At 44.2% G+C, this 27,945-nt stretch overlaps 1 protein-coding gene across 1 annotated transcript in view; it reads right to left on the minus strand.

Moving 5' to 3' along the window:
- LOC112574746 (neuronal calcium sensor 1-like) overlaps window positions 1-27,945 on the minus strand; it is a 34,536-nt gene that overhangs the window by 3,814 nt on the left and 2,777 nt on the right. The window contains 3 exon segments of the mRNA XM_025255983.1: window positions 79-168; window positions 19,989-20,037; window positions 20,544-20,568. Of these exon segments, the coding sequence (XP_025111768.1) occupies window positions 79-168; window positions 19,989-20,037; window positions 20,544-20,568 (164 nt within the window).

The following is a 27,945-nucleotide window of genomic DNA, read 5'->3' on the forward strand; positions in this document are numbered from 1 at the left end:
CTTGTTTACTACTATCTATATACTACAGTCTATATACGCATACACTAAGCAACTAAAATGAAACCAGAAGCAGTTAACCTTATTAGTGTCAAACGCTTTGAAGACATAGACAGCGAACTTGGAGGGATTGCCATGCGGGAAGAACTGCTGGTAAATATTCTGGAACTCCTGTCGGCAGAAAAGAAAAAATAAATAAAGATTGATTTTTAACTAGCGGCGGAGATCAATAAGGTGAGTGTGAAGGTGAGAACACGAGCGAGCTACAACGTGTATCGAGCGGACTTGTCGTGTATTTACCAGTCTTTCGCGCCGCATTTCTGGCCAAATCTGGTTTGAATCGGTTTCTGTGGCGTCAGGTCGGATGCAGACTAGTCTGCACCTGAATGAGGCGGCGTGAGATTGCATTTTTGTCAGCCGCTTGTTAGCAGAATATATCTCTGTGTTGATCGGTTTAATACGCGCGCGTGTGTGTGTTTGTGTGTGTGTTTGTGTGTGTGTCCATTGGTGCGTGAAACGTTCTCACATTCTACCAGCAAAGTGAAACAACTCACTCACTAGTTACAACAGTACCGGTGGGATATTGTGGGACTGGCAGAGGTCAGCTGGCCAGGATTTGGAGGGACAGCAACTGCTACAGAGTATAGGGGGGGATGACCAAACCGAGCATGTCGCAGGCTCCTCGTGTACTGTAATACGGTTGAAGCAATCATCAACTGTACACTCATATCCAGCAGGCAATCTCCATAGATACTTCAAATCATAGACACCCAACATGACCAGGATTGGGATATATACAGGCGCTGACACAGGTAGCAACAGGTAGCAACCATGAGACTCCTACCTTGTCTTAACGACCCTGAAGATGAAGTGAAGCTCGAGCACAATTGTTTTGATTTCGAGAAACTGCAAGGCCAGAACTTAGCGAAGGTCTTCAAGACCAAAGCTACAGGTAAACTCTCTGCTCTGAACTCGGTGGTCTGTGATGTAAACACCCTGCTTGGAAACATCAAAGAGGCGTTACTCCCAGGAAGTGCTAGGAGTCAGAAGGTTAAGAAACAACCTTGGGTCCTGAACGACATCCTGCTTGTGACCAAAGGAGGATCTCGAGGAGAGAAAGGGAAAAATAAGTCCGAAGCAACTTCCAAGTACAAAGAAGTGAATTGGTCCATCAAGAAACTGATGAAGGCAGCTAGGGAGAACTTTATCGAGGGCCAATGTCGGACCATTGACAAGGGAATGGCACAGAGTGACTGTAAATAAAGGCCAACTCGCTAGCAAGAACCCTCACCCAGACCGGTGACCTCAGTCATCAAAGACACCAATGGTCGCCTTGACACAAAAATCACTCCTGTAGTCTACTGACGGATTGAATATTTTAAAGACTTGTCCAGTTTACAGATGAAGACAGACATCCTTCAAAACAACCGGAATAGACCCTCAAACCTTCAGGCCTACCAGTCCTCCGAGAAGAGGTTGAAAGAGTGGTACACAGTCTCAAGTGAGGAAAGTCAAATGACTCTGACAAAGAGCTGTCAAGGGTTAGGGTTAGGATGAGATGAACAAAGGCCCTTACTGTTCTATGCCAAAGAGTCTGAGAACAGAAAATGAGCACTCCAGCTGATGAACTCCTATCAGAATAGCAGGCTAGCCGCATACAAGGTAAGATCAGAGGTGAGATGATCTTTAACTGTCACATCCTGATATCGAAACATCTTCAGCATCAACGAACCCTATGTCGAAACTTCATCAAGGCTTTTGACAGAGTCTGTCAAGAAGGGTTCCTGAATGAAATGCAATATCGAAGGCCTCGCCCAAGTCATCGAACCGCTGTCTGAGCTCAACAAGTGCAGTAGAGTTAGAAGCTTATTTTCACATGACAATAGGCTTACCTGTAAAGTTCACCATCTCGCGGAATACTATTCGTATTCGACCAGCACATTCCATTTCCATGGGTGCAAAGCCGATTTATAACCTTCTCTTTGCAGACATCGATCTGATGGCAGGCATCGACAAGACCTTTCCAGCAGACTGCCAGACAGTTCGAGGTGATGGTTATTGGCAAGGGCAAAGCAGGGATCTTGGTGAAGGGAGTACAGTTCAAAAAGGGAGCAGCTTTAAGTACTTGGGAGCCAAGCTGTCGAAAGACGACAGCTGTAGGACAGGACTGCGGCAGCAGCAGCGACAATGGCTGGGTTGGATGGGACCTGAAGCAGCAATGGCATCAGGTTTACTACACAGTACGATCTATACAAGTCCCTCGTACCACCCATAATGCTTTGCGAATGTCAATCGTGTTTGTTGATACGGAAAGGAGAACCCAGGCGTTCAAGAACACGTGACTGATGGGGGCTGCTCCGGATGTTGTATGGAGAACATAACACCCATGACTTTGGACAAAGCACGGCCTCTACATTCTGAGGACACCAGGACCAGCATCAGTCAAGTGGAGTAAACTGGTGTGCTTTGGTCACGTGACTCGGCACGACACTGTCCAAGATTGTTCTTCAAGGTATCTTGAAGGAAGAACTGGCTTACTAACGGGAAAGAGGGAAGTGGAGGTGCAGGACCTGTTCAACTACTACGTCTGTCCGTGTGCCTTTCCCCCACAGCATATGTTCGCAATACTGTCTCTACCTGTCCTAGGTACAGGACATGGGAAGAAATACCGAGCACATGTTGAAATACCTTTACCTGAAGTTTTTCTTGACATCAGTTTTTCGACCTGTGCCCAACATTCCTGTCCTGTCAGGCAAAGACCACGTCGGCCATTGTTTACAGTCAACATCTGGAATTGTTGACACGGAACCATTCACATTACGAAGTCTCTCTCACCCTGTTCTAACGGGAGAAATTCAGTCAAGGATGACCTGCCATAGGTCAGTAACTTCTGACCTCAGATCACGTGGGGGGCCAAACGAGGATTGCCAGTCTGCTCCTTACAATGCGAGCGTCCAACCTACAGACTTCCGGTCTCGGTTAACTCGTTAAAGGCCTCCCCTAGGGCAATGTTTGTTTAACCACTTGAGCGGAGAGCTAGTTTTGTTACTTTTTCTGGGTGTTTTGTTAGTTTTTTGTTACTTTTACTCACAAAAAAATTGTGTGGTACTTGTTCTTCTTATTCTTGTCTTTTTGTCAACGCCGTCTTCTTCTTTCGGCCACCACTAGTCATAGCATCTGCGATCCAGTAGTCTTTGTCCCTCTCTCCCCAATGATTGTTGTTCTGGCCAATCTCTGGCTACCTCAGATGTGTTTTAACGTCTTTCTTCTATCATCAATCAATCTCTAGTCACGAACTAATCAGCTTTTACCATTCCTTTGTTGACCAGGTTTCTGGACCAGAACTCTCAGTTATACCATGGTAGTCAATGAGGCAAGCCTAAACAATATTCAGTTTCATAGGACGCCACCTGTCTGACGTTGCACGAACGTCAGTTTCTCGTCTTTAGAAACAAAAGAGCAGACGACACTTATTGTCGGGTACGTCCTGCCATCCAGTCACCCGGAGATTCCGACGAACCCTGGTCTCACCCCAGCAGAGCCCGCGCTCACTGAACCGAGTCAAGACCGGTATGCAAAAGTCATCGAAGCAACAGGAACACCGTGTGGAGTGTAATGACACCGTGGGAACATTACCACACAACACATCGTCATTGTTGTCCCAAACATCACATCAAACTCTCGTCATAGTAACACCACACCAAGCCTACATAGACATTGTCACAGAAACAATACCACACTGTCATTAATAACCTACTGACACTTTGTACTGTCGTGGCAATATTACACCACTGTAACAGGGTATTACAGGGTCATGTAATGTTGATAAATATTCAAAATATATTTATTTTTACGACAGCATGAAATATATATATATAACATGAAACAAGAGTTCAAGAATTATGCTCAGGAAAATCCTTCTGAGGGCGGCGCCCGTCGCCTCATCCTCGCTATCTTACCTTCCCCACCCATCTAAAGGGTCGGGTACCCACTCAACAGCTGGGTCAGCGTCACCACACGGGTACCCAGCCATAAGAAATGTGTCTGTTGTTGTTAGTTCGCTTACAACAGACTGTCACCGAGGTCACTGCCTCACCCGTGAGTCCTTCGATCGGCAACATGGAGTCAGACAAATCTTTCTACCGAGAAAAAAAAATAAAATAAAATGTCACGATTGCCGGTTTTTTAATAGACCTTTCTCTGTGTCTCTCTCTTTCTCTCTCTTTCTCTCTCTTCTTTCTCTCTCTCTTGCTCTGCCTGCCTGATTGTGTTTCGATCATTTGTCGTAGTTCAGCGGATTCCCTGACGTGTTCAGTTGCTCTTATGTCTTCTTCGTTTCCTTATTCCTTTATTCTTCTCCGGCTATCAAAATGCGCTTTAAAGGTTTCACCTTGATTTGTATGTGTGTGCGTGCGTGCGTGTGTGTGTGTGTGTGCGCGCGAGAGAGATTCCGTTGATCTCGGTGCGTTGTATAGAAACTGTCTTCTCCAGCTGTTATCTGTTATCGGCTCACATGCACATCGCGAAAAAAAAAAAAAACCAGATCGACAAAACTGACTGTAGCTGTAGATAACAGACTTTAACAGCACGGATGAAACGTCACATACGCATTTCTGTGGTGTGAACGTCACATAAACGTTACAGACATGTAGTGAACGTCACATACACGTCACAGACATGTAGTGAACGTCACATACACGCATTGCTGTAGAGCAAACATCTCAGACATGCATCACTGTGTAGCGAACGTCACATACACGCACTGCTGTGGTGTGAACGTCACAGACGTGCATTAATGTAGAGCAAACATCACAGACATGCGTTACTGCCGAGAGAACGTCACAGACGAAGAACCGTCAGGTGTGTCTTTCCAGAATGGTCGATTGGAGTCGGCTGTAGGCAAATCTCTCAGTTCTATCTGACTGTCCTTTTTTCCATACCGTTCAAACAGTGTTTATGTGTGAGTTTGTCTTGTCAGGATCTTAAGAGACGAAAGAAAGGCCTGCCATGATGAACAAGCAGCTCAGGAGACGCGCATGCGCTGGAGTAAGCTAGACACTTCATTTCCGGTTTTCATGTACGCAGTGCGTTTCTAGGGCGACACTTGTTGTTATTTTGTTGCTTGGTTGTTAAAAAAAAGTCCAAGAAATACTTCGAACAAATGTCGACACGGATAAAATTATTCCCGTGCTAATTCCGATAGGTTTGGATGAATTCCACTGTTCTTTCCTTTCCTTCACGCCCTTACACGCACAGTTCAAAATGTCCACCCAATATGCTTTCTACCTCATTCTATACCTCCGGTTTATTTGTGTGCTTGTGAGTGAGAGAGAGAGAGAGAAGGACAGTAAGGATTTCAGATTGTAACTGATACTTCTACCTTCGCCACCATGTTGCAGGATTATTCGTCTTGTGTAACGAAGGGTCAGCAGGTTCTGTTAGTTTCCAGGGAGCTAAGTTCCAACATACGAACAACTAGAGATTGTTTATGTTTTTATAACATCCATTCAATCCACGAGGCCATTCAATGTTTGGGGGAATGTTTCTCGCAAAGCACGCTTGGAAATAATATTTTATGTGATTTTACAACCTTCTAATGGCTGTCACAAGAGGTGTGAATAAATTAAGTGCTAGTGACTGTCTCTTCCAGTATGTACAAAGCTCTCTGCTGAATGGCAACATCTTGACTTTTCAAGTGAATGGCGGTCGACAAAACACTTTGAAGTTCGATAAAGTAAACAAACCTACTTCAGCGCATTCTTTCTGTCAATAACCAGACAGTCTTCGTCGCCAGACTCAAACCTTCCCAAGGTATTATACTCTTTCATAGTAACCAGTACCCGGGACATGTCCACCCCAACCCCGTCCAATCTTTTGGTACCCTGTTGGCCCGCTTTTAATGTGGTGTTAGTACCCTATTCGTTCAGCCTTCTGTCTGTCCGCTTTCTACATGCGTTCTTAGTGCCCTGATACTTCTGTTTGCCTTCACTGTTGACCATGTTTCTATACGCTGTTGGTACTGTTGGTCCGCACTGTACACCCACCTCTACATTGATTCCTCACACCTTCACTCCCTCACCTAAGCTTCCACTGTTCTCAGCATTTTTGTCTTTTTTTTCTATCTCTCTCTTGTTTTGTTTTTTGGAGGTTTTTTTTTTTTGTTTTTTGTTTTGTTGTTGTTGTTTGTGGGGGGTGGTGAGCAGTGGTGGTATTTTTTTTTTTTTTTTAATCCACCTGCAGCTGTGCAACAGGTTCTCCTCGCGGAGAGCCACCTTTCCATGTTGACATCTCATTGCCGCCTGCACTTGGCGGCTGGCAGCTGCTTCGCGCCAGGAATTCCGCCATCGATTGCCTCATCCTTACCCAGCAACCCCCACTGCCCTCCCCAGCAACTGCTGCATCAGCCTGGCGACAGCCTCTCCTCCTTCTGGGCAGGCGCTATAGGTCACGTGCTTCCGGCGACAGACAGGCCGGTACTACACGCACACAAACACGTGCTACTCGCGCACAGCCGGGCATGCCGGGCCGCAACAGCGGGTTGCAATGGCCGCCCGGGGGGTGAAGGGGAGCAGGAGACGGGTAGCTGATGTCGTGAAATGAAGGCAGGGAAATGACGGATAATTTGTGTTATTCAAAACCCACACACACACAATTCACTCACACGAACAAACAAAAGCAGTAGTTGCTGCTGATGTGAACTCTGTATGGGTGTCTACACAACCGTGTCTATATACCTGTCTCTCTCTCTGTGTATATCTCGGTGTCTATATAACTATCTATATGTGTGTACTTCACGACTATTACAACTTTATTACTACTAGTCTGTAATATCAACCATGTCACCATATCAACGTAACTACCACCATCTGTTGCTGCAACAACTGCGCAACAACGCTCAACTTCCTAACAGCTGTCCTAGTTTTCGTTGTTGTGTTTTACAATTATTATTTTATTATACATAATACTACTGTGCATTACTGTGGCTAACATTTGCGCACTAACTCTTTCAGCTGTCAATTGATTTCAGCTTCCGGTCTATTGTTTCACTGCTTCAAACTTACTCATGCTCCGTGAGAAATATACCCTTCCGTAACTTGACAGGTTGACAGTTTAATGTTCGACGACGGAGGCAAGGGATAAGTCGGGGGGAAAGAAATGAGGTAGTGCCAGCCGCCAAGCATATCGATTACTCGTTCATTTCCCCTTCCTTCCTTTACTGAATTCTTTAGCTTCCTCGTAGGATGCTCTCTCACATTACGACCTTGTCTAAATTTGCTCGGCATGATAGACGAGAGGCACCGACCTGTACCTCTCTAAGTGAATGCCACAGACTTTACACATCCTCCTACTCTTTCTCCAAAGCTACAATGTTGCTTTCAACCCAAAACTCAGAAGCGGCCACAGGACGATTCGATTCTTGATTTGGTAACACCAGAGCACTTTGAACTTTGACTCCACGTTGACACAGTAACGGTCCGATTCCCACATTAAGTTGATAGTGTTAAGTGAGCAAAAAATATTAATTAATTTAATTAATATTGATCAATGTTTCTTAATTAACATTAGATAATTGAGTTTTATATTATTAAGATTTTGCGCAACAGATATGGAAAATCTGGTTTTAACGACAAAAGGGATAATCAACGTCGTCTTCATCGTCATCGTCGTCGTCGTCGTCGTTATCATGACAGGAATGTCATCACCATCTATCGCTATCATTATGATCATAATGAATGTCATTCCCATTAACATTGACTGACATACACTGAAGTTCTTGGAACCCATGAAGGTGTTTCGAACCTGGAAATGCTGAAATGAAAGTGCAAGTAAATACTTTCTTTGTCTCCTCACTGTAGAGTGAGTTGATACTGCCATAATTAAACTTTAACATAATTCCGACCAGATTATAATTATTTTGCTGTCATTTTATGTTAATGGGATGATTACAAAGATGAGAAGGTGGTTAAAGTGAGGCTGCCTCCAGTTGACTCCAATGGGCAGTCTTAGGTACAGAGCTTGTCGGCAAAGCAGTTTAACATCGTGGGTGTGAGTTCGAAACTCGCATCTGGCACACATGATTTTTCTCTAAACATATTACTTGGACTATCTCGCCATGATGTGGCTCCTGCTGCTGATTCGCCATAAGAAAAATGCAAGAGGAGATGAGAATTGAGTTACCGGTCTCAGCAAGTCTACGGGGGTTATGGACAAAAATTATCGCCCTTATAAAATAAAAAAAATGGAGGATTTGCCTGGCATTTTGTCGGGGATCACTTTGCCTCCAGTTGTGGGTCACTTTGCTCTGCTCGAATTGAAGCTGACTCAAGCTCTCAGGTGACTCACACTCCTACTTACCCTGACTCACGCTGATATCGACTATCAGTAAAAGGAACCTGTAACCCGGATCACCCGGTGCTGTCGTCTATTTTGGGAACCAGCACGTTCATCATGTGACTCAGCCAGCTGTCACGTGACTTTATATCCCTGGTTTTATTCGTCAAATGAAATCCCTTATTACCTGGCGGTGGTCACAAACAATAAGAGGATTGTTGTAAGAGTATTAATATTACCAACACAATAAAACAACATAAGCGAACAGATTGTCTACTGTACCAGCATCCACACTCATATCAGCTCTACACCGTCATGTGAAGTTTCATCTGTCATCTATTGATGCAGTATTTGTGGAGGAAGACCAAAGTCCGAGTGCACGTGTTGATTTGGACAAAGTCATTTGGCAGACGAGAGCAACAGGAAATTAATCTCTTCAGCAGCACTGCGCATGCTCCTGGACAAATCCTAGTTTCGATCAGCTGCTTGAACAGCTGCTCCTGTGGATAATGAAAAGCCACGTAGCTGCTGAAGATTACTGGTTGTAACTGCTGGAGATAAGGGCCGTAACTGCTGGAGATAAGGGCCGCAACTGCTGGAGGTAAGGGCTATAACTGCCGCTAGAGCGTGAAGGCAACATCGAACCGAAGTCTGTGGTTGTTGTGACCTGTTCCAGGGTGCACAATTATTCGTGTCGACTTTTGTCATGCATAAAGGTGTTCGTAAGATTCGTTCCTCTGTAGCTTATGGACTGTTTTATGTATGGGAATGAACTACAAACCTTATGCAGCCTCATGCCTGCAGGACTCTCAACTCCGCGAAGCGCGCATGGTCTTCTACTATAAAACTATTCCTCAGCTACTCGAAATATCTTGCCAAGAACGAGTCTTCCAGTGTAGTCAAAATATTATGCGATGCAGTCAAGTATCTTGGCTTGCAATGAAGGATCTTGGACTACAATGAAGGATCTTGTCATGTGAAAGCAGTGGAACAGAATCTTTTAATGCAGTCAAGTATCTTGGGATGCAGTCAGACAACTTTCTCTGGCTGTCTAACGATACTTCATGCAGTTCAACTGTCAAACGACTGCAGAAAAATATTTGTCAGCGATCCAATTATCCTAAAGGAATTCGATCTTCTCTTGCTATCAAAAGATTTATTGTGCAGTAAAATGATGGAGGCGACATAAAGATGATACATGATCCACAATTGAGCTCACTGTTAAACTACTCCTAACCCACCCAGCAGACCTCATCCACCTCAACTATTCCAGGTCTCATGAACTTAAAATATTTCTGACAGCAGATCTCACGTTGTAACGTGGCTTCACGTAGTTTGGACGTAAAGCCACTTCGCTGTTGTAGAATAATTGTCTCGTTTAGTCGCGCGCTTCCCCGTGCAGTCAGACGAAGCCCTTCATTCTGTAGCCCTGCTCCCTGAGGACTGGTTCCCTTAACGAGATGCCTTTAGCTCCGAGCTCTGCACTTCTTTGGCGGCTTCATCGTGTCGGGTCTTGGCACTCATCACAGCTCTCGTGTCTTTTCTTCCACAAAGTAGCCTTGTCCCTCTGCTGGTGATGACCCGGCACGGGTCACTTTTCACTAGACTTCCTGATTAGCGAGTTTACAGCACGGTTCTAAGTAAGTTTTCAGGGGAAGTCTTGGTTAATGATTGAAACAGAGGTGGAGGTCGTTTTTAGAATAATGACCTGTCACCTGCTTGTCTTGAGTGCTGAGAGTACGCTCCTTTACGAGTGTGATTGTGTGCTGTATTAATCCCTCGTTTGTTGTTATTATTATTATTATATTATTAACGGCCCAATAATCTAAAAATTGCGGTCACTAAATTTAGCAGGCACGGATCGAACCTGGTTATCCCTCTTTCCCTGCAGGTGTCTCTATTTGTGTGCGTGTGGAAGAGCGTCACGTGTGTCACAATGCGTCACGTGTGCCCTCGAGCACGTTTCCAGTACGTGCATGCGCGCCCACGTCCCTTGTCACGTACAGATGGAGACTCACTGTGTAATCCCCCCTTCTCCTCCTCCTCCTCATAAACGAACCTCAGGTGATTTGTCTGGTGCCCTTGACCTCTGTAATCGATAGTAACTGTCGAGACTGAGCCCGTTACTCAGCGTTATAAACATCTCAGTGCCCTTTGACCTGGCGCTCGGCGGACGAGGAGTGATGTACAAGGACCGTTGTTGTCTGCCCCTGATGTCGACATCGTTAACATTGCCTAATAAAGACATCAGGAGGTGACGCTGTGTGTGATTATCCTCGAAAATGTTACCGCTAGATGGCGTTACAAGCCCAATGTGCACAACCTCAGAAGAGCGAAACGCGATTGGCTAGTTTTTTTCTGAAAAACAGGGGACAGCACTCGCAGCAAAGCTCGAGCAAGTTCAGGAAAATTGAAGCAGCTACTCTTTAAATTTTGGGGCTAGGCAATCAGTCCTCAAGCTAAATTAGTAGGAGGGACGAAACACAGTTCTCAACCTAAGCGTTCAGGCAGAACAATGTCGAGCTAATTAGGAGGCAGAACAGTTCTCACGGCCAATTATCAAGGGCGACAAACAGTCCTCAACCGACATTTTGTAGCAGTGCAGACAGTGCCTGACATTTTGTCTGACGACAGAAGCTAATTGTGTCCTGTTATACAGACATCTGCTGTGAGGCAGCAAAACACCACTCCCCATGGAAACAGTAAATATAATCATATTAATGACTATTAAAAATGTTCCTTAGGGATTAATATAATCAAGGGCGTGTATACGTGGACTGCTGTCTGTCTGCCAAGACCAACGCTTAGTTCTTCGCTGTGAGTCTCGCGAGCCTAAACAAAGAATGTGACTAAACCGGAAGCTTCGTACACATCAGCCTCGTTTTAGTAGTTAACTGGAAAAAAAATCGTCTGCCAGCAGTCCAGTAATACAAGTTCGTGATGTAATGAAACATGAAGCGAATTATACACAACATAATGGAGGCGAGTTTACTGGCTTATCTGTCGAGAACAGAACAAAGCGGATTTTTTCGGTCATTATCAGAAAATAGTTTCTCACAATGAACTAAATCCAATTCTGTAAAGCTTCTGTTTGATCATGTCTGTCTGGAAGTCTCAGTCTGGACCTTCTTCAAATGGCTAACCTTTGACCCTAGCCTGGTGTAAGTCTAGCTGATGGCTATTTCTTCTCTTGGATTCATCACTCCACCGCTGTCTCTCCATCAACCTCACCTCCCATCGCCGCGGTGTGTACTCCGACACACAGCACAGCCTGCGATGACAACCATTAATCAGAAATCTCGCCCACTCTATCAGTAACCCCTAGGGCTACATGTTACTCTCCTGGAAACCCCCAAAGCTATTTGTACCCTCTGAATGACCATATTTTATTCTCGGTTTTTCTTCCATGACTTAAAGCTCGAGTAGGGTGCATTTTATCGACGTTTTCTTTCATCGAAGCTAGAGACAGTCACGCTTGTGAAACGACCCAGAAAAAAACGACTCAAAACATACTGTTTCTCAAAAGTTTAGTCAATAAAGAACAAAAATGTTGTAATTTGCAGCTAAAATTATTTAGAAATAACTCACTAGACATTCGTCATTATATATCACAGCACTCGAAAGTTGAGCCTGAAAATCCAACAGACGCGAAAGTGTTTACTTGTCCGTGCGTTTGTTTGTTTGTGTGCATACGTGTGTTTATGTGTGTGAGAGACAGAGAAAGTGAGAAGTGCATCACATCACTCACTCAAAAATGTCTTTAAATATTCTAGTTTTGCTGTACACACAAAAGTCTCTCAGTCCTCGTCCACCACTACCACAACCACTACAACCACGACCTACTCTGATTAACTTTTTTCAACGTGACAATCCATTCTAAGTATTTCAGTCTTTTGGCCGCCATTAAAATGTACATACCACCGAAAATAAGTCTGCTAATAATTTTCCAACCCCATACCTCTAGCTAATCTTCACTTTTTTTTTTTTGGCATGCATATACAATACTTTTTTATATCTACAACTTTTTATACTGGCCTTCAGGCAAAGGTCAAAATAATCTTAGTTCCTGACATTAAGGGTTCTGTTTTCGGGGTTGGTTTTTTTCTTTTTTTTCCCCACACGCGGTCTTTTTTTTTTCGTGATGACCATCTATCCCAGCACGTGTCCGGGTTTTCCGAAAGTACGCCCAATATAATGTCAGAAGAATTAAGCGGATTGCTGGTAATTGTTCCCAAACAAGCAGCCCGCCATCACCCATCCGGAGAACTTGAAGACTGCAAATAATTGCATGACGCCCGGAAGCGCTTGTCAACAAATAATTGCCACGGCGCATGCGCGAGCCCACGCTCAACAGGCACGTCACGTGACACCCACGCAATCCTAGGGAAAGGTCTCCTCCTGTCTCTAGACTCGTTTGATGTCGCACCAGGATTGAAGCCAGTCCATAAATGTGGACACGATGGCTCCAGCGGTATTTAAAAAAAATGTAAAAAAATAAGAAAAAAAAGTGATGCGAAGCTGCGGCGGCAGATAAAATGTTTCGGTTAGCCATCGTCCATTTTCCTCGGAAGTGAATGAACCAAAGAATATTTCTACGTAAACAGACTTTTCTTACTAGTTCTATGTTCAAAACCTTAAACACAAATAAATTTTACATTCAATGAAGGGAATTAATTTTGCTTTAGTAGAGATGTGTTCCCCGGCACAAGCCACTTATTTTTCGGCGCCTCCTCTGTCTCGTGTCCGTCAAATAATAAAATTATTTAATAAGAAACTTCTGTCTGGCACTTGTGTCTGATCCCTAGCCTCTTCGACGACCATTCTTTGAAAATGAACATTTCTGCTTGAAGTATTTGTTGGACATGACAAAGCCATTAGTTCTAACTCCAAATAGATATCCGTCGGTAGTGTGGGCCTATTTGATTACTGTTCGTTTGGAAGATTTGCGTGCTGTTCACTTTAAAAAATTTGTACTGTTCATTTCAAATGTTTACATATGCCTTCAATTTGAAGGTTTGCCTAATGATCAGTCGCTAAATATAACTGACACAAGATTTTCCATGAAGTTTGACTCACACGTTGGGTTTTCACCTGCATCAAGTTGCAGTTACCCGAAGCATCTCACATCACTACCTGGTGCTTTCTTTGCTGAACTAGGTGGGCGCCCGGCTCCATGTCGACCCAGACGTTTCTATTGGGTGCGAACTTAGCATGGTATGCTGACGTCATGCGCGTCAGCCGCTCCACGATGGCGTCCAGCTGCGCGGACGTGACGCACTGCTGCCCCTGGTAACGGCGCTCGAGACCATGAATGACAGGGAGGGTCTTTAGCTTCGGCGTTTTGATGTACTCGAACTCCTTGCCCTGCAAGTCCACGCCACCCCGGGTGGACACCGTGGGCTTGGTCACTCGAGCCACTATGCCGTCCAGCTGGTCCGGGGTGGCCGTGCGGCTGTTGTACGGTGACGGATACAATGGACGACCCCGCCACGGGAAAATAGGGGAAGCGGTGCGAGGCGAATGTTGCTTGTTGATTCGAGCCAAGCTGTTGCTGCTGTTGTAGCTGCCACGACGCAGATCGACGTCCCCGCCATGACGATGCTGCTGGTCCCACGTGGGACGTTGTACAGGGGAGGCAAGCCGATCTGCAAGCTTCAGTTGGCGCTGATAGTCGGGCCGATCCCAGGGTCGAAGCCGTTCTCTGTCGGAATCCCTCATGTCAGCAGCACTTCTGGTGGACTTTCTTGGATTGTCTGTATCCATGTCCTATGTCTCCGGTCGGCTTTTCTCCGGTTTGACGCTCAGACTCGGCTGCTTCTCGTTTGGTCGCGATGAACCAGCAGGTCGGAGATTTTCAGTTTCTTTATGAGTCAGACCTTCAGCTCCTGGTTCTGTGAATCGACCGTTATATCTTCACAACTCTGCAAGCCGTGACACGATGCCTTAATGTCACGTGGACAATAAGTTAACGTTGATTGATGGCGCAATAACCTGGACCTCACAATATTTTAAAATCGACTAGCACTGGGTGTTAAGTCGCCCAATACAACAGGAGTTAATGTCGACACAACGCTAATGTTTCGTCTCTAGAAACACCGAGTCCTCTCATCGCAGCCTGGGCTGGAAAGGTCTCCAAATCATCTCGCAGGTCTTTTATTCTTCTATGTCTTCCACATCTGACCAGAGTTAATCCTCTTTAAGCCAGGAGCTCGCCTCGCTGCCCTCCCTGTAAGCCTGGTGGTAGGTTGTCGGTGTGCAAGGGCTGCCACTCCCAGGGCCTTGTGTTACTCTGGATTCCACAGTTGAGACCCTGGCGGTGACCCGTGACTCCTAAGAATAGAAACGTTTTATGTGACGTGCTACTAAAACGGAAACTCGACAATCGGCGTTCTGCTTAATGAATTATCGCCCTTGAGCAGGGATTTATTTAGACTGGATTGCTGACTGTGGTCATGAGTCAGTAAGCCTCTCACCCTACCCTAACTCAACTTGAGGTTCAAATATCCATTTTCCATCAACGAAAAGAGTTGTCTACAAGGTTTTTACTGAATTTTTTCTAGTATTTCGCTAGAATTACTGATACTATTTCTGATCCCTGCTTGTTACTGGCGCCCAATTTGACCTACCCCTTGGAACCTCTGAGGAGGTTTTTAAATAAACACAAAAAGACGGTCAGCTGTCCACCTGTGTATATCCGTACCTACCAGCGCACCTAACAGCAGAAATGTAGGTGTGGAAGCCAACATTTAGCCAACGTGCTACGAGGTGAAACGAGAGAGGAACATTTTGCAACCTACGTTGGAACAGGCTCACGTGACGTGAGTGATGTGTCACGCAACGTGCATTGTCTCGGGTAATGTGACGTTTGTCCTCTGTGATGTGACAAGAATTCCACTAACAACTTCCTGCTCCCTGTCAGTTAACTGCATCTTCGTGCGCCGACAGGTGAGACATTGCACGACTACAGAGAAAAAATAAAATGTCACATCTCTGAAGAGAGTGAGCGCGGAAAACGATGTATTACACGAAGTACCCGAGGTAAGCTACCACCGGTACTGATTGAACAAGTCTACACGGTTCCGGACAATTAAGTGTATGGCATGAGATGCTGGGTGTTATCAGGTCTCCTTCATCCTTCTTTAGTTCTTTAGAGCGATCTCGATTTATATTTTGCAATCTCTTCAATAATTTGTTAGAAACAAGGAAACCTTACAATATGTGTTATTGTTATCGTCGAGAATTGTAAACAGACTTGTCCTGTTTGTCATTTAAACCCAACTTTTAAACCCTTGCTTTTCCCTTTAAGGTCATTAAGTGCCTCGTGCATTTCGCGTGTTGTGTAGTAATGAGTCGTTAATGTTGCTTACAGGGAGGTAACTAGCATGCTCTGTGGCAGCAACAGATACATGAATATCTTTGTCCTTCAATATAAGTTATAAAGCGACAGCAGCAAATAAAGAAAAAAGAAATCCTGTCTGTAAACTGAATTGTTACCATGAGTAACAACAGTGTTGCTAAGTGACAGCAAAGTGTCGAAAAGGGGGACAACCTAAGTGTCCAAATTTCCGGCTGACTTTAAAAAGTCTTTTGTGCGAACATAGAAGAAAGCTACGATGAAAAGTTTGACGAGACGAGCTACAAGAAAGCGAATAGTAACGAAGGTCTTGACCCTAGCTAGCCGGACAAAATCTTGATGAAATCGTCGATTCGATTGGCTGCTGAAACAGGTAAACAGGTGTAGCACGAGCCGACAGGTAGGCTTCAAGAAAGTGAGGAGTTGGCATATCGCTGCTGCAGGAAATGGTGGGGTAGAGAGCGTCGCTGCGCAGCGGACTGCGACACTTGAACTTGCCGTGCAGCACGCGATCGTAAATCTCGCGCAGCGCCGTACACGTCGCGGTCAACAGACGCCTGACACTTGACACCTCACCTTTGACCTACTTGCGCTTTGACGAGCACACGTGGGGATAAAATTTAATTCTTTAGTTTCTTGTTCAACTACCGTGGTTTTACGACTGTAAATATTCGATTATATTGTACAGTGTTTACCTGTTTACTGACTCGATGGCAAATAGCAAAGGTGAGAATTTCTCAGAACAATATGACATAATGTCACTTCTCTGTCACCTTTACCTTTAACAAACAGAGAATACCACAAATGGAAAACGAAAAAGAATATTTTAAGAATTTTTTAGTTGTATTCCAAGGAAAAATAGAATTATTTCTTCGTTCCTTTTCTTCTAACGGAACTAGTCTATTTAGAAACGTCAATGCTGTCGTAGGTTTTATTCCTTCATTAAGTTCGATCCTAACAACGATATCTGAAGCTTCCACGTTACTGCTGTCTACTCTCAAATCATTAATGATAACAAAAAAGAGCAGGAATGAAAAGTTTCACCCTGCAGTGAGATATCGATGAATAAATAATGTCAGTGTTTCTCGTCTTATTTTTTTTTTCCTAAGACTTGCTAAGTTTAGTAACAAATGAGATTTCAAAACTACCTTTCGTAAAGTTCGTTTGTCATTGCGTTTAAGACATAGGAGTCTCTTCATACCTATTCATCTGTCATCGAACGTTCATCAGTGTCGTCAGTACGAGGCTTGATGGTCTACCCTGGGTCCCTGCGTGTCCAGGAATCCGTTAGGCGAGAAAGTAAAGACTCCGGCCTGGAGTAGAGGTTATATAGCAACCACCAACCCCTTCCCCTCAACCCCTCGCTTTGTTGCGAGAATCGACGAGATTTCCTATTCAGTGACCTGCGGTAAAACCTCGAGACCGCCACAGGGAGAGTGGGTGGTGCGAAAAGTCACTCGTGTCGTATTCACGGGGCCCACCCGGGTCTGGACACAAACATGCCAGCGCTCGGTGGAAATGGCGAAATAAAATGTTCAAGCCGGAACCCAGAAATTTCTTCCTTCCCGTGTGTGTGTGCGTGTTTTCGTGTTCTTGTTGCATTACTGTAACTTCAGCCATGAGCAGTTAGTTGCGGTAGACCAAGGCAGTGTTAGCAGGAGCAGTAGTAGTTTCCAAGGATGAGTTGCAGGAGCGGTGGTATGAGTTATATGTTTAATAGTAGGAGCAGTAGCATAAAGAGCAGCTGGTAGAATCAGTCATACTTTCGTAATCACTGCAGCCGTATCATCGTCATCATTGTTGTCAACGTAGTCACCGTCGTCGTCGTCGTCATCAACATCACGTTGTTGTCATCATCTTCATTCATATCGTTTCAATGAGACAACAGACAAGAATGCTTGTCGACCTCAAGAGAAGACATGTTAGTATTCTTTCACAAGCTTCTCTTGCTATAAAAATAAAATATATGGAAGTCACAGACTGTTTGCTACTTGTAGACAGCGTGTAGATGAACTGTAGACAGCCTGTAGACATTCTACTCTACAAGATGCTCGTTCCCGATCTAAGTGATCACCGACCACTACTAAGGTCAACAGACGACGGAAGTTGGGGTCACACACAGCTGACTTCCACACAGAACGAAGGCTGAGAAGGGGAGTCATCTTCCACCTCATTTAGCTTCCAGTACCTCTTCAACCCACCTGAGATAAGAACCGAACTTTCCAGAATATGTTTTCTCATGAGCTTGAACTGCAATCGGAACAACTCTTCGGAAGAAAACCAGGGTATATACGCATGTAAGTGATATGGGTATGAACCAAAGGATGATTTTAAAGATTTCAAACAGGTACTTTAAAAAAGTCCACTACTCTCATCAAACAACCAAGAAAAAAAAAAGGTGTGCATTCAGTGTACCTGTCGTCATAAATGTTAGCTTGCCTTAGACATGTACCTCCTCAAAGTTTTTCTAAAGACATTGTCAAAGCTTTCATCACATCAAATCCCGCTTAATCCCTGGCACAAAGCTCCGTAAAAACCACTGACTCCATGAAAGCACTTACTCCACCTTTGCTTTGGTTGGCTGCCCTGTTGCGAGCATTCTCTCCATGTAAAAGCAACCTCGCAACCGCCACGTCGGTGACGGAAGATGACAAATGTGACAGAGTAAAGGTGGAGAGAAGTGCCTGTCCTTTCCATGCCTCTCTCCTGCGAGTCTGTCCGTGCCTAAATGTTCTTTTCTACATGGATTCGCTACCATTCTTCTGCAGGTCAAAGTTCCAGTCTCTGCTGACGTGAGCGAGTCTTTTGACAACTCGACCATCGCACGTCACACGAGGGGAGATAATTATCTTGTCGTGCGTTCTTCCGATCAGAGGTTAAAAAGCGACGAAGAAAAATTGTCACACACTTGACGACTGGTTGTTACGTCACGCACTCGCCAAAAGAGTTTGGCTTTAATGACATTAATAAATAAATAAAAACACACCGGCTTAAGTTGCAGGTGTTCTCTTTCTGCAGATCTTGCTTTAAAAAAAAAACAGTTTAATGGCTTTTAATGGGTCTTCTTAATCGGCCACATTGTGTGGAATATGTGACTATGCTCAGTAATTTGCTATGATTGTCAGGGAAGAAAATTTGCCAAGAAAAGAAAAGTTCGACGAAATGTTAAGAATGCCATTAATGGAATCCTGCAGCGGTAGCGTTCGCGTGGGGAGTGACATAACACCATGCCTACGTCACGCCAAGAGGACATGCTTGTTACATCATTACAAGTGTTCACAGAGACAGGCTTGTGTCAAGTGCGGCTATTAAACATGGCCGCGGTGGGAGGGAAACATTGACCTCTGCATACCGTTACATCACACATTTCGGGTGACTCACTGACTTCCCAATGAGGTCACAGACTAACTGAATCAGTGATGTCAACGGCTCACCAACCTCCGCGTGACGTCAGTCTCACCCTGACGCTGCGTTGTTTGTGACGCCTCTGAATGTGTGATGTCACTCTCGGGGCGCGAGTTCTTGGTGTTTGTGTCCTGCAGGCTCGCCAGTCGGTTCCATTCCAAAGTTCCTGCAGGCTCGCAGACGGTACATCCCTTGCTCTTCTTAACGCTGGCGAATCTTAGTCTATTTTTACTCTTTCACCCTCGAACACCTTTCGGGCTCACACGCGCTCGTCAAACTTTCCCAATCTCATTAAGGTGAGAGGAACATTTGCATAATCACTTATCTCGTGGCCCCATGTTTCGCTAGGAGGGGGAAGGGAATGAGCGCTCTTTCACTTTTTGCGTGGCGTCCAAGTTAATACAAGGCTAACATCCACGAGCTGATGCCAGACTGGCGCCATGACACCTCGTCGTGAACAGCGCCGCCGCCATGGGCAAACAACTCTCCCGCACATTGGATCGATGGAAGGGAGGAGGGCAGAAAAAATCTGGAGATTAAGGAGGAAGTGCACGGATGGGCTTTGGCAGCTTAGGGTACACGTGTCCTGCTGCTGATGGCGTCTTGTGGGGGAGAGGGAAGAGGGAGGGTGGAATACGACAGAGAGCTGATGATGTTGGGTGTGAACAAGATGGAAGATGCTAAGTGACAAAAAACTGTCTCTGTGTCTTGTGGAATGCAGCAACCATTCAGCTTGTTTCCAGAACTGCCACCTGCTCATATTGCAGACTCCAGCACACAACAGCGCCACCTGGGTATGGGGGGGGTGGGGAGGAGGGTAGCTCAGCGAGCGAGATAACTCAGTCTTTAAAATATCAGTTACAACCATAATTTCTATGAACATTAATATAAAAGTACTCACCTCTTTCTTCAGATACCCAGATGGACAGTCCTTCATAAAATCTTTGAACCTGTAGTTTGATGTTAAATATAAGACATCATCATCATCATCATCATCATCATCATCATCATCGTCGTCGTTCGTCGTTGTACTGTTAAGCAGTCATGTGTATTGTAAACATAAATAGATAAATTGATTCTTTACAGTTTCTATTGAACATGAAAAGTCGAGAATACACACTTATACTAAGAACAAGAGTCAACTTCCAGACTGAAAAGCGTTAATGATAATTGGCAACCACAAAGGGAAAGTTGCATTAAAACGTTGACTAGCAAGTAAAGCAGAGGCCAGGTGCGCAAGCACGCTAGCTAACTCATCTCTGAAGCTCAGCTCTCAGCTAATTTAATTGTAAAGTATTAGCTGGGTAGATGACCATTAGCCGCAGTCTGTGCACCTGGTTCCAGACTGTCGGCCACGAACTCAGGCAGCTAGCCACCCAAAGTAGCAAACAGTCAAACGAAAAGATAAACTACACAGGCAGACAAGTAGATAAACAATTAAACACAATTAACTCACCATTGCTGCAATTCTTTCTTGTCAACTGCAACCAAAGCAAGAAGTATGACAGTGTCACGTGATCAAACCTGACAGTGGGCACAATAATTTATTTCGCTTTTTTCCTTCCACGCCTCATATTCACTTCTTTTATATGCTTTTTGATAGTTTTAATGCTTAGATGTCCTTATCCAAGAATCTTAAATGATGAATAGGAAAGTTTGTCTCGTTACAAATCATTCCTAAAAACTTCTATCCCTTCATGAGAAAATACCTTTGAGGTAACTGGAGTTGAACTGCTTTTTCTCTTTATTTTAGATAAAGTTTTCCTAGCAAAACATTTGCTCACCTATAAAGTAGACGTGTCATTCAAGGCAACACGAAATCGGATAAAGCATCATCATCATCATCAATTTTTCAAACTATATTTTTGCAAATATTTAACCTTTTCCTACTGATGGGCGAGTGGCAAGCCTCAAGAGCAACCGAGTTATCACTCCCTCCCCTTCCAACCACCTAAAAACAAACAAATAAAACAAAAAACGATTCCAAAGAACACGTGCCCGTCGTAGTTTTCCTCTCATTTTCCTCTCATGATCACATGTCACGAGCCCACAAACAAGGCCGCAAAACAAACAAACAAAGCGTGCAGCAGGCCCTTGTGTGAGGCTCGTGCGCAAGTTGTCGCGACCCATCAGCTGCAATTATCACGTGAACACACCTCTTAAAAGCCTCTCAGACCCCTGGCCACGGTGAACCCAGGTCACCACCAGAATAGACCCGGATGGAAGTAGCTTTGTTAGTTCAGGTAAAAGGTGGGATCTCAAAACTTTCATGATGGAGTCCGTCTTTATCTTGAGGTGCGTGTGAGTAAATACATTATAAATGTATCTGCAAGTGTAACACGAGTGATAATTAAATTTGATAATGGACTTCATATCCCCAACACTCCACTCTGCTGTCCAGCGAACCTTTGCACACCCTGACCTCTAACCCTGTTCCGCAAAGCTGCTTCTTTGAGTGCTTTTCGAGCGCCTGATGAAAACTCATCTCTTTAAACATTTTTTCAGCGCCATGAAATGTTGTCTCATACACTTCATTCATTCGTGTGATTTTTACAGGACATTTCATTATCTCGACCTTGACCTCGCAGTTCTCTGAATATGATTACGTCACCGTCAACCGTTAGCTGCTCCAATTTTTAGTGACGTCATGACCAATCATATCGCGCCCGAGGGAGAAAATAATGAGTTTGTTTGCCTGATGTCGGACAAACAGGTCACGTGTCTAACAGCTTTGGCTGTAAGGCTGTAACGAGGCAATCGTGGAAAAAAAAGATGAAGCTGGGGTTTGTGCAGCTCCGACTGTGCAGCTCCCTGAAAGACTTAAAGGGATCGTAAAGGCAAAATAAACTGCTTAGAATCTCGTAAAGAGTAGGATCAGTTCGAATCTCGTCTATTTTCGTGTCTGCTCATGTGGGAATTTTGAATGTTTTATAGGATGTTGTGTTTAATAAGGGAAATCACACGGGACTCTTTCATCTCTTTCGTCCTCCGATGACAACTCGATCCCAGCATGAGCTGATAAATGATATGGTTGGACATCGTTCATAGCCATCTTGACTGTTATGACTAATATATATCACTAATCCAACTAACGACACACCGCCGATCACTTGGAGTTCAAATCCTAACAATGACCGCCACTTCCTGTCCCTCTCTGACGTCACATAGCACGCCACAGCCGTTACTCTACCTTTAAGGACTTGAAAGGACTGATCTCTATTTTTTGTCTCGCCTGCTGTCTTCTTCTGTCACCGGACTTTGTCTTCACGTGTTTGGGGGTCGCTCTGCCACTCGATGTGATGCCCCCTTTCCAAATGAGTGGCAGTTTCCTCCCACCGAGAGACGTTGGCATCGACGGGAAAAAAAAACTGCCAAAGTTGCATCGCAGGGACAATAGACTTGCTCGGCAACAAACCATGTTTGTCTCAGGTCGATCCTTTGGCCGGAGCGAAAGAAGGAGTTACTAGCGGTTAATATCATTTTATTCTGTGACCTCCTTATATCTGATCTGCAGACATGAATATTGAAAGAAGAGCTACACAAAGCTTTTGTTGTTTCTTATGATTTCTATGATAACACTACCTTTTAGATATTATTGTATTGTACTTTCTCTAACTCATGTGTGAGAGAGTGAATGTGTATATGTGTATGTGTACATGCGTGTATGTGTATGTGTTTGTGTAAATGTTTGTGTGAGTCTGAGCTCTGTGTGTCGGAGAAAAGTGAGAGGTCCATGTGAGTGAAAGAAGAAATATTACTTTCCTGATGTATAAAGTCTGTTAGAGAGTTGGGCTATAATTATCAGCTATCTGCTATTGACCTGTCACCACTAATTTAGAAACCTCTGTATGACCGGCTCTGTGAAAATGACCCAGTGACTTATTATCTTCCGACAGACTATTATTCCAGACCCTAACCCCAACCTAATTCCTGACCTAACCCATTAATATTTAGCCTTGTTTCATTCGTTGTCAGCACTTGTCAGGATGCGTGGCCGAGATGCTGAAGCCCTAGCAGGCAGTCGGGCGTGAAAGTCTGGTCATGCCGGCCTCCTGCACGTGACTCGCAGCAGACGACAGCAATTAGGGCGGCGCCACTGTTCCTTTGCTGGCCTCCGTGTCTGGAATGCCTTGCTCCTCTTACATCGCACACTAAGTCTCTCTGTCGTGAAGACCTCCAGTACCTGGTGAACTCCTCCTTTAACCGCCATCTCTCCCTTTCCTCTCCAATTTTTGTTATTTTTACCGTACTCATATTTCTTTCAGCCACATTGAACTTACTGCCAAAATGTTGCTGCTGTTGTTTTTGTTGTTGTTGTTCAGTGGGACATAATATTGTCTTTTTTTTTTATTTTCGTGTCCAGTATGTGGTAAATTTGCTTTCGGCGCCCCATAGCGATACAAAACCCGGAGCTAGGACATTGCTGGACTAATTCTCTCTCGTGCACTGTGCAATAATCATTCCCTCGCTAATTACGGTGCTGCACGTAGCCAGTCCAGCCGCCGTGTATCGGGGTCTTTGGGGATTCGGTTCCTGGCAGTCTATAATTATTTCTCACGCGGGGACAATGGCGTCTGATCCTCGCGTATTTGCTGGGGAATCTCGATGACTAGGGAAATGTGCCAAGGAAGTAAACTGTTCTAGCCTACACTTATCTACTGTACAGTGTCAGCATACTTCTACATCTACTGACTGTGACAACGAAGAGGGCTTTGTACAGGTGCCTCTGTGTGTATCTATGTTTGTATTTGGAGCAAAAGGTTATGTCTCTCACGGGGACAACAACCAGACAGCACGTGCATGTATACATGTCATTATGCGTGTGCGAGTGCATGCGAGAGAGGTGGAGAACTGTATGCAAGCTTGTATCTATATCGATGTATGTGCTTACTTCACGGACGATGTTTCTCTCTTGTTTGTTAAGGAGTCAACTGGTTTTTGTAAAGTGCGGTACCAATCTTTATAAGATATGATTGCTGTTGTTGTCATTATTATTGTTGTTTTTGATGCTGCTGCTGCTCCTGCTGCTGATGATGATGATGATGAGGAGGAGGAGGAGGAGGGAGGACGATGGAGGATGGTGGAGGATGGTGGAGGTTGGATGGTGGTGGAGGAGGAGGATCATCGATGGTTGACGATGATTGATTGATAATGGATGGATGAAGATGAAGAAGAACAAGAAGAAGAGCAAGAACAACAGCAAGAAGAAGAAGAACAACAACAACAAGAACAAGGACAAGAAGAACAAAAAGAAGAAGAACAACAACAACAACAAAAATAAGAACAAGAAAAAGAACAAAAAGAACAACAAAAATAAGAACAACAACAAAAAGAACATCAACAATAACTATAACAAAAAGAAGAACAAAAAGAACAAGAAGAAATGGCTCTGGCAGTGGTCGCCCGGACATCCTGAAAGTATCGCGGTCACCTCAGGCTTCCATGGTCTTTTTTTCTGGAAACCTATTTCAGTCCTCAGGGCTTTATTATTTCCTAGCACCGCCAGCGCAGGCAAGAAACTTGTAGTGAAGGTTGAAGAGCTTCCTTGAAACTCATTGAACTTATATGGCACTAGCATCCCCTTTCCCCTTTCCCCTCCCCTCACCACACGGCTGAGTACCTCATTTTTTCAGTTCCTCCCTTCGCCACAAAATGTACATCGTAATCATGGTTATGATCGTCGGCTGTCATTACTTCCTTTTCTTCTTTGTGTGATGACCGTGATAAAATATTTTTGCGGAGCTTCCTTACGTCTCGTGCGCCGAGCTTTGAAGATGAGTCATCTATCCTCGCCAGACTATTGAAACTACGAGTTGCTTGTGAACTTTATTCTTCCTTCCCTTACTGGATTAACTTTACAGCAAATACAGACTCGCTGCACCTGCATCACTAATCCCACACGACTCATGAGCTTTGTTTCTCAGTTATATTCTATTTCCATTGCTTTTTAAGATGAACGAACAATTTTTATTGCGTGCTGCGCATGTGTAAACTCGTGGATTTACAGAGCGTGGATTGCTGAATTTGATTACGTGCTCCACCACGTCCCAGCGAGGTTACAGGCAGGTCACTTTTCTTCTAGACATGCTCAACGGTGATTGAATTTATGTAAATCCACAGATCTTATCTCAACAGAGAAAGAAGTGTTCTTTTACCTCCATAATTTGTTCACTTCGCGTATTTGGCCATGTGAACATCGCAAACGGTCTTGGCTGTACAAAATTTGACTCTCTGGAGACATCGGCTATGATCGCAGTCAGCTAGCCATTTATGGATGTCACCCGACATTAGCTGTGGTTAATGGACTTTAAACAGATAAATATCGTCCTTATTATCTTTGTATTTTAATCTGTTAATTATTTGTGGTATTCGTTCTGTTTTGTCGGCCGTTTTACACGTTGGTGATGGCGGTTCATTATTTGGTATCTACGAAGTCTCCCATCCAAGATGGTGCCCAGGTAAGGACCATTTCCACCTCCTTGTCGTGGATGACACTTACGGGACTCGGTAGAAAATTCCAACAGAAATCAAAGACAATATCGTTGGTCTTACTTTAAGTTAATAGACATTGTCATCGCACCAGCAAATAAATTGATCCAAAGCTACTCCATAGGTATCCACTGGCCTGCTAATAAGAGAGATTAATGTTATCAGAGAATTTGACGAACTATTAACCCTCATGGTTACTGCGAGAACTCTTGGTACATTGAATAAACAGAGGCGGGGATAAAATACAGCCTTGAAGTGAGCCGGTGCATGTTGTGTTGGAGTCCGAAAAAGTGTCATTGCTCATTGCTTACCTGTCAACAAAAAAGTGAATGATCCATGAAGTGAATGAAAATTCTTCAAGGATGTTTCTAGCTAGGATATGTAGTGGAATATTGTTGAAAACCGATGAGAAATCAACGAAAAGCAGTTGTGCATGCTCATATAATTCTCCAGGTGTTTAAACAAAGTATGGAGGATAAACAGTTCAGCATCAGCAACACTTACTTTGCACTGGTATACAAATTGCAAGGGGTCAAAATATTTGTTAGTGGCATCTAGAATTAGTGCTTTGATGATTGTCTCCAATACTTTAATGACCAACGATGTTAAGGTCACTAGTCTGAAGTGATTGAGATGCTGAGCTGAAGCTTTCTTCGGAACTAGAACAATGGTAGAAAATTCCTGAGCAGCAGGGATGGACAGTGAATCCATAGATAGGTGAGATAGGTGTTGGAAAATGTCTCCGACTGGTGTGCGTAGAAACAGAATGTTCTGCCGCAAATACCATCTGGACCTGAAGCCTTGGAATCTTTACAATACAACGTTATTGATCCCCAGCAGCAATTCAAAACTCACTGAAACAGCTCTATAACTTGTTCTTGGCGAATAGACAGGATGAAGAGAACTGAGCACAACTTTTTTTTTCCCACGGAGAAGTCATGTTTCTCGAAAAGAGCAAAGAAATGTCAAGTGTGGTCTTAGAGTAGTAGGACAGGTGATACTTTGACTGTATGTGTTAAGAGTACCTATTGATTCTATCAAATACATAGCTTTCCTACTGTCAATGTTTCTTAAGGCGCAGATGATGTCTACTATGCCTTCAGACTAGATAACTGCACACCAACCCTAAACATTCATTCGGCATTCATCATAAACATGTGCTACTATGACGGTTACCATGGTGTCTCGTGTCGTCTGCTACTCTCGGAAACTGGTCCTCACTGCCGGCAGTGAAGTCTAAGTAATGTTTTAAACCCCCAACAAAGCTTTCCTATTTGTCTGTATCTTTCTGACTACTTTTATAGGTAACTGCGGAGTCCCACTGGGCAAACTACAAAGAAAAAGCATTTTGCGTTGGCTGGAGTTACGCAGCCTTACTCGCTCTCCTGCCCCGAAGGTAAAGAAAACTTCCTTTGAACAGATTTCTATGATCTGTGTCTTTGAATAAAACTATTTACATCACAGACTTCTGATTTGGATCTGATTTTTTTTTCGAACATAAATCAGCTGCCAGGTCTTATTTTTATTTATTTGTTTATTTACTTCTTGTGCTAATCGCCCTTCGGCCTCGATTCCTTACTTTGTGTGTGCCTTTGATCTAGCGACACCCACAGCCATCTCGCCTCGTAGTCTGTCCGTGTCATTGATGCGAGCTGCACTGTGCTTCGGTCTGTCTTTGATCTCGATGTTTTTATTGCTGGCATAAAGCTCTTGACACTGATGACCTTCGTGTTATTTTCGACTTGCTGTGGATCAACTTTCGCCTCTTGTCAACAGTCAACAACATCTTGAATGTTTGGCCCCGTGAACGCCAGGAGGTGACTAGTCGTGGCTGTCTATACTGGCTGACTCGTCAGTTCATATTCACTGGACTAGTTAATCAGTACTTTTAAATTTGTTGTCGTCACTATTTTTTAATATAAAAATTCTAATCACAATTCCAGTAAGTAAAAACGTAGAAATCAGTTTAAACGCCAAGAGAGTGCATCAACCGAGAGGCGATTTTGTCTATGAGGGAAAGGAAATGGAAGGGAGTAGAAAATGGAATACTAGAATAAACCTCCTGACTGTTAGGCTGGTAACAGGCGTCAGTCACTTAAAGTGTCTCAACACGAGATCTGAACCACGGACCCTTCTGGGTCTAGCTGCTGTGGTGACAAGCAAGTATTTTGCCGGGTGACCCCACGAGGAAAGTCCACCACTGGCTGAAAAAAGTGTTCTGAACGTTTCTAAACACTCTTCCATACTAGAGGAGAAGACACAGAACGAAAAATAAGAGAAACAAGGAAATTAAAATAAAGGGGTCCACAGAAAAGCTAGTGGCAGCCATCTTAGTATCAGCGTCATTGCGTTAAACGCATATTGTTTCA

The sequence above is a fragment of the Pomacea canaliculata genome, linkage group LG11, assembly GCF_003073045.1.
Source record: "Pomacea canaliculata isolate SZHN2017 linkage group LG11, ASM307304v1, whole genome shotgun sequence".
NCBI lineage: Eukaryota > Metazoa > Mollusca > Gastropoda > Architaenioglossa > Ampullariidae > Pomacea > Pomacea canaliculata.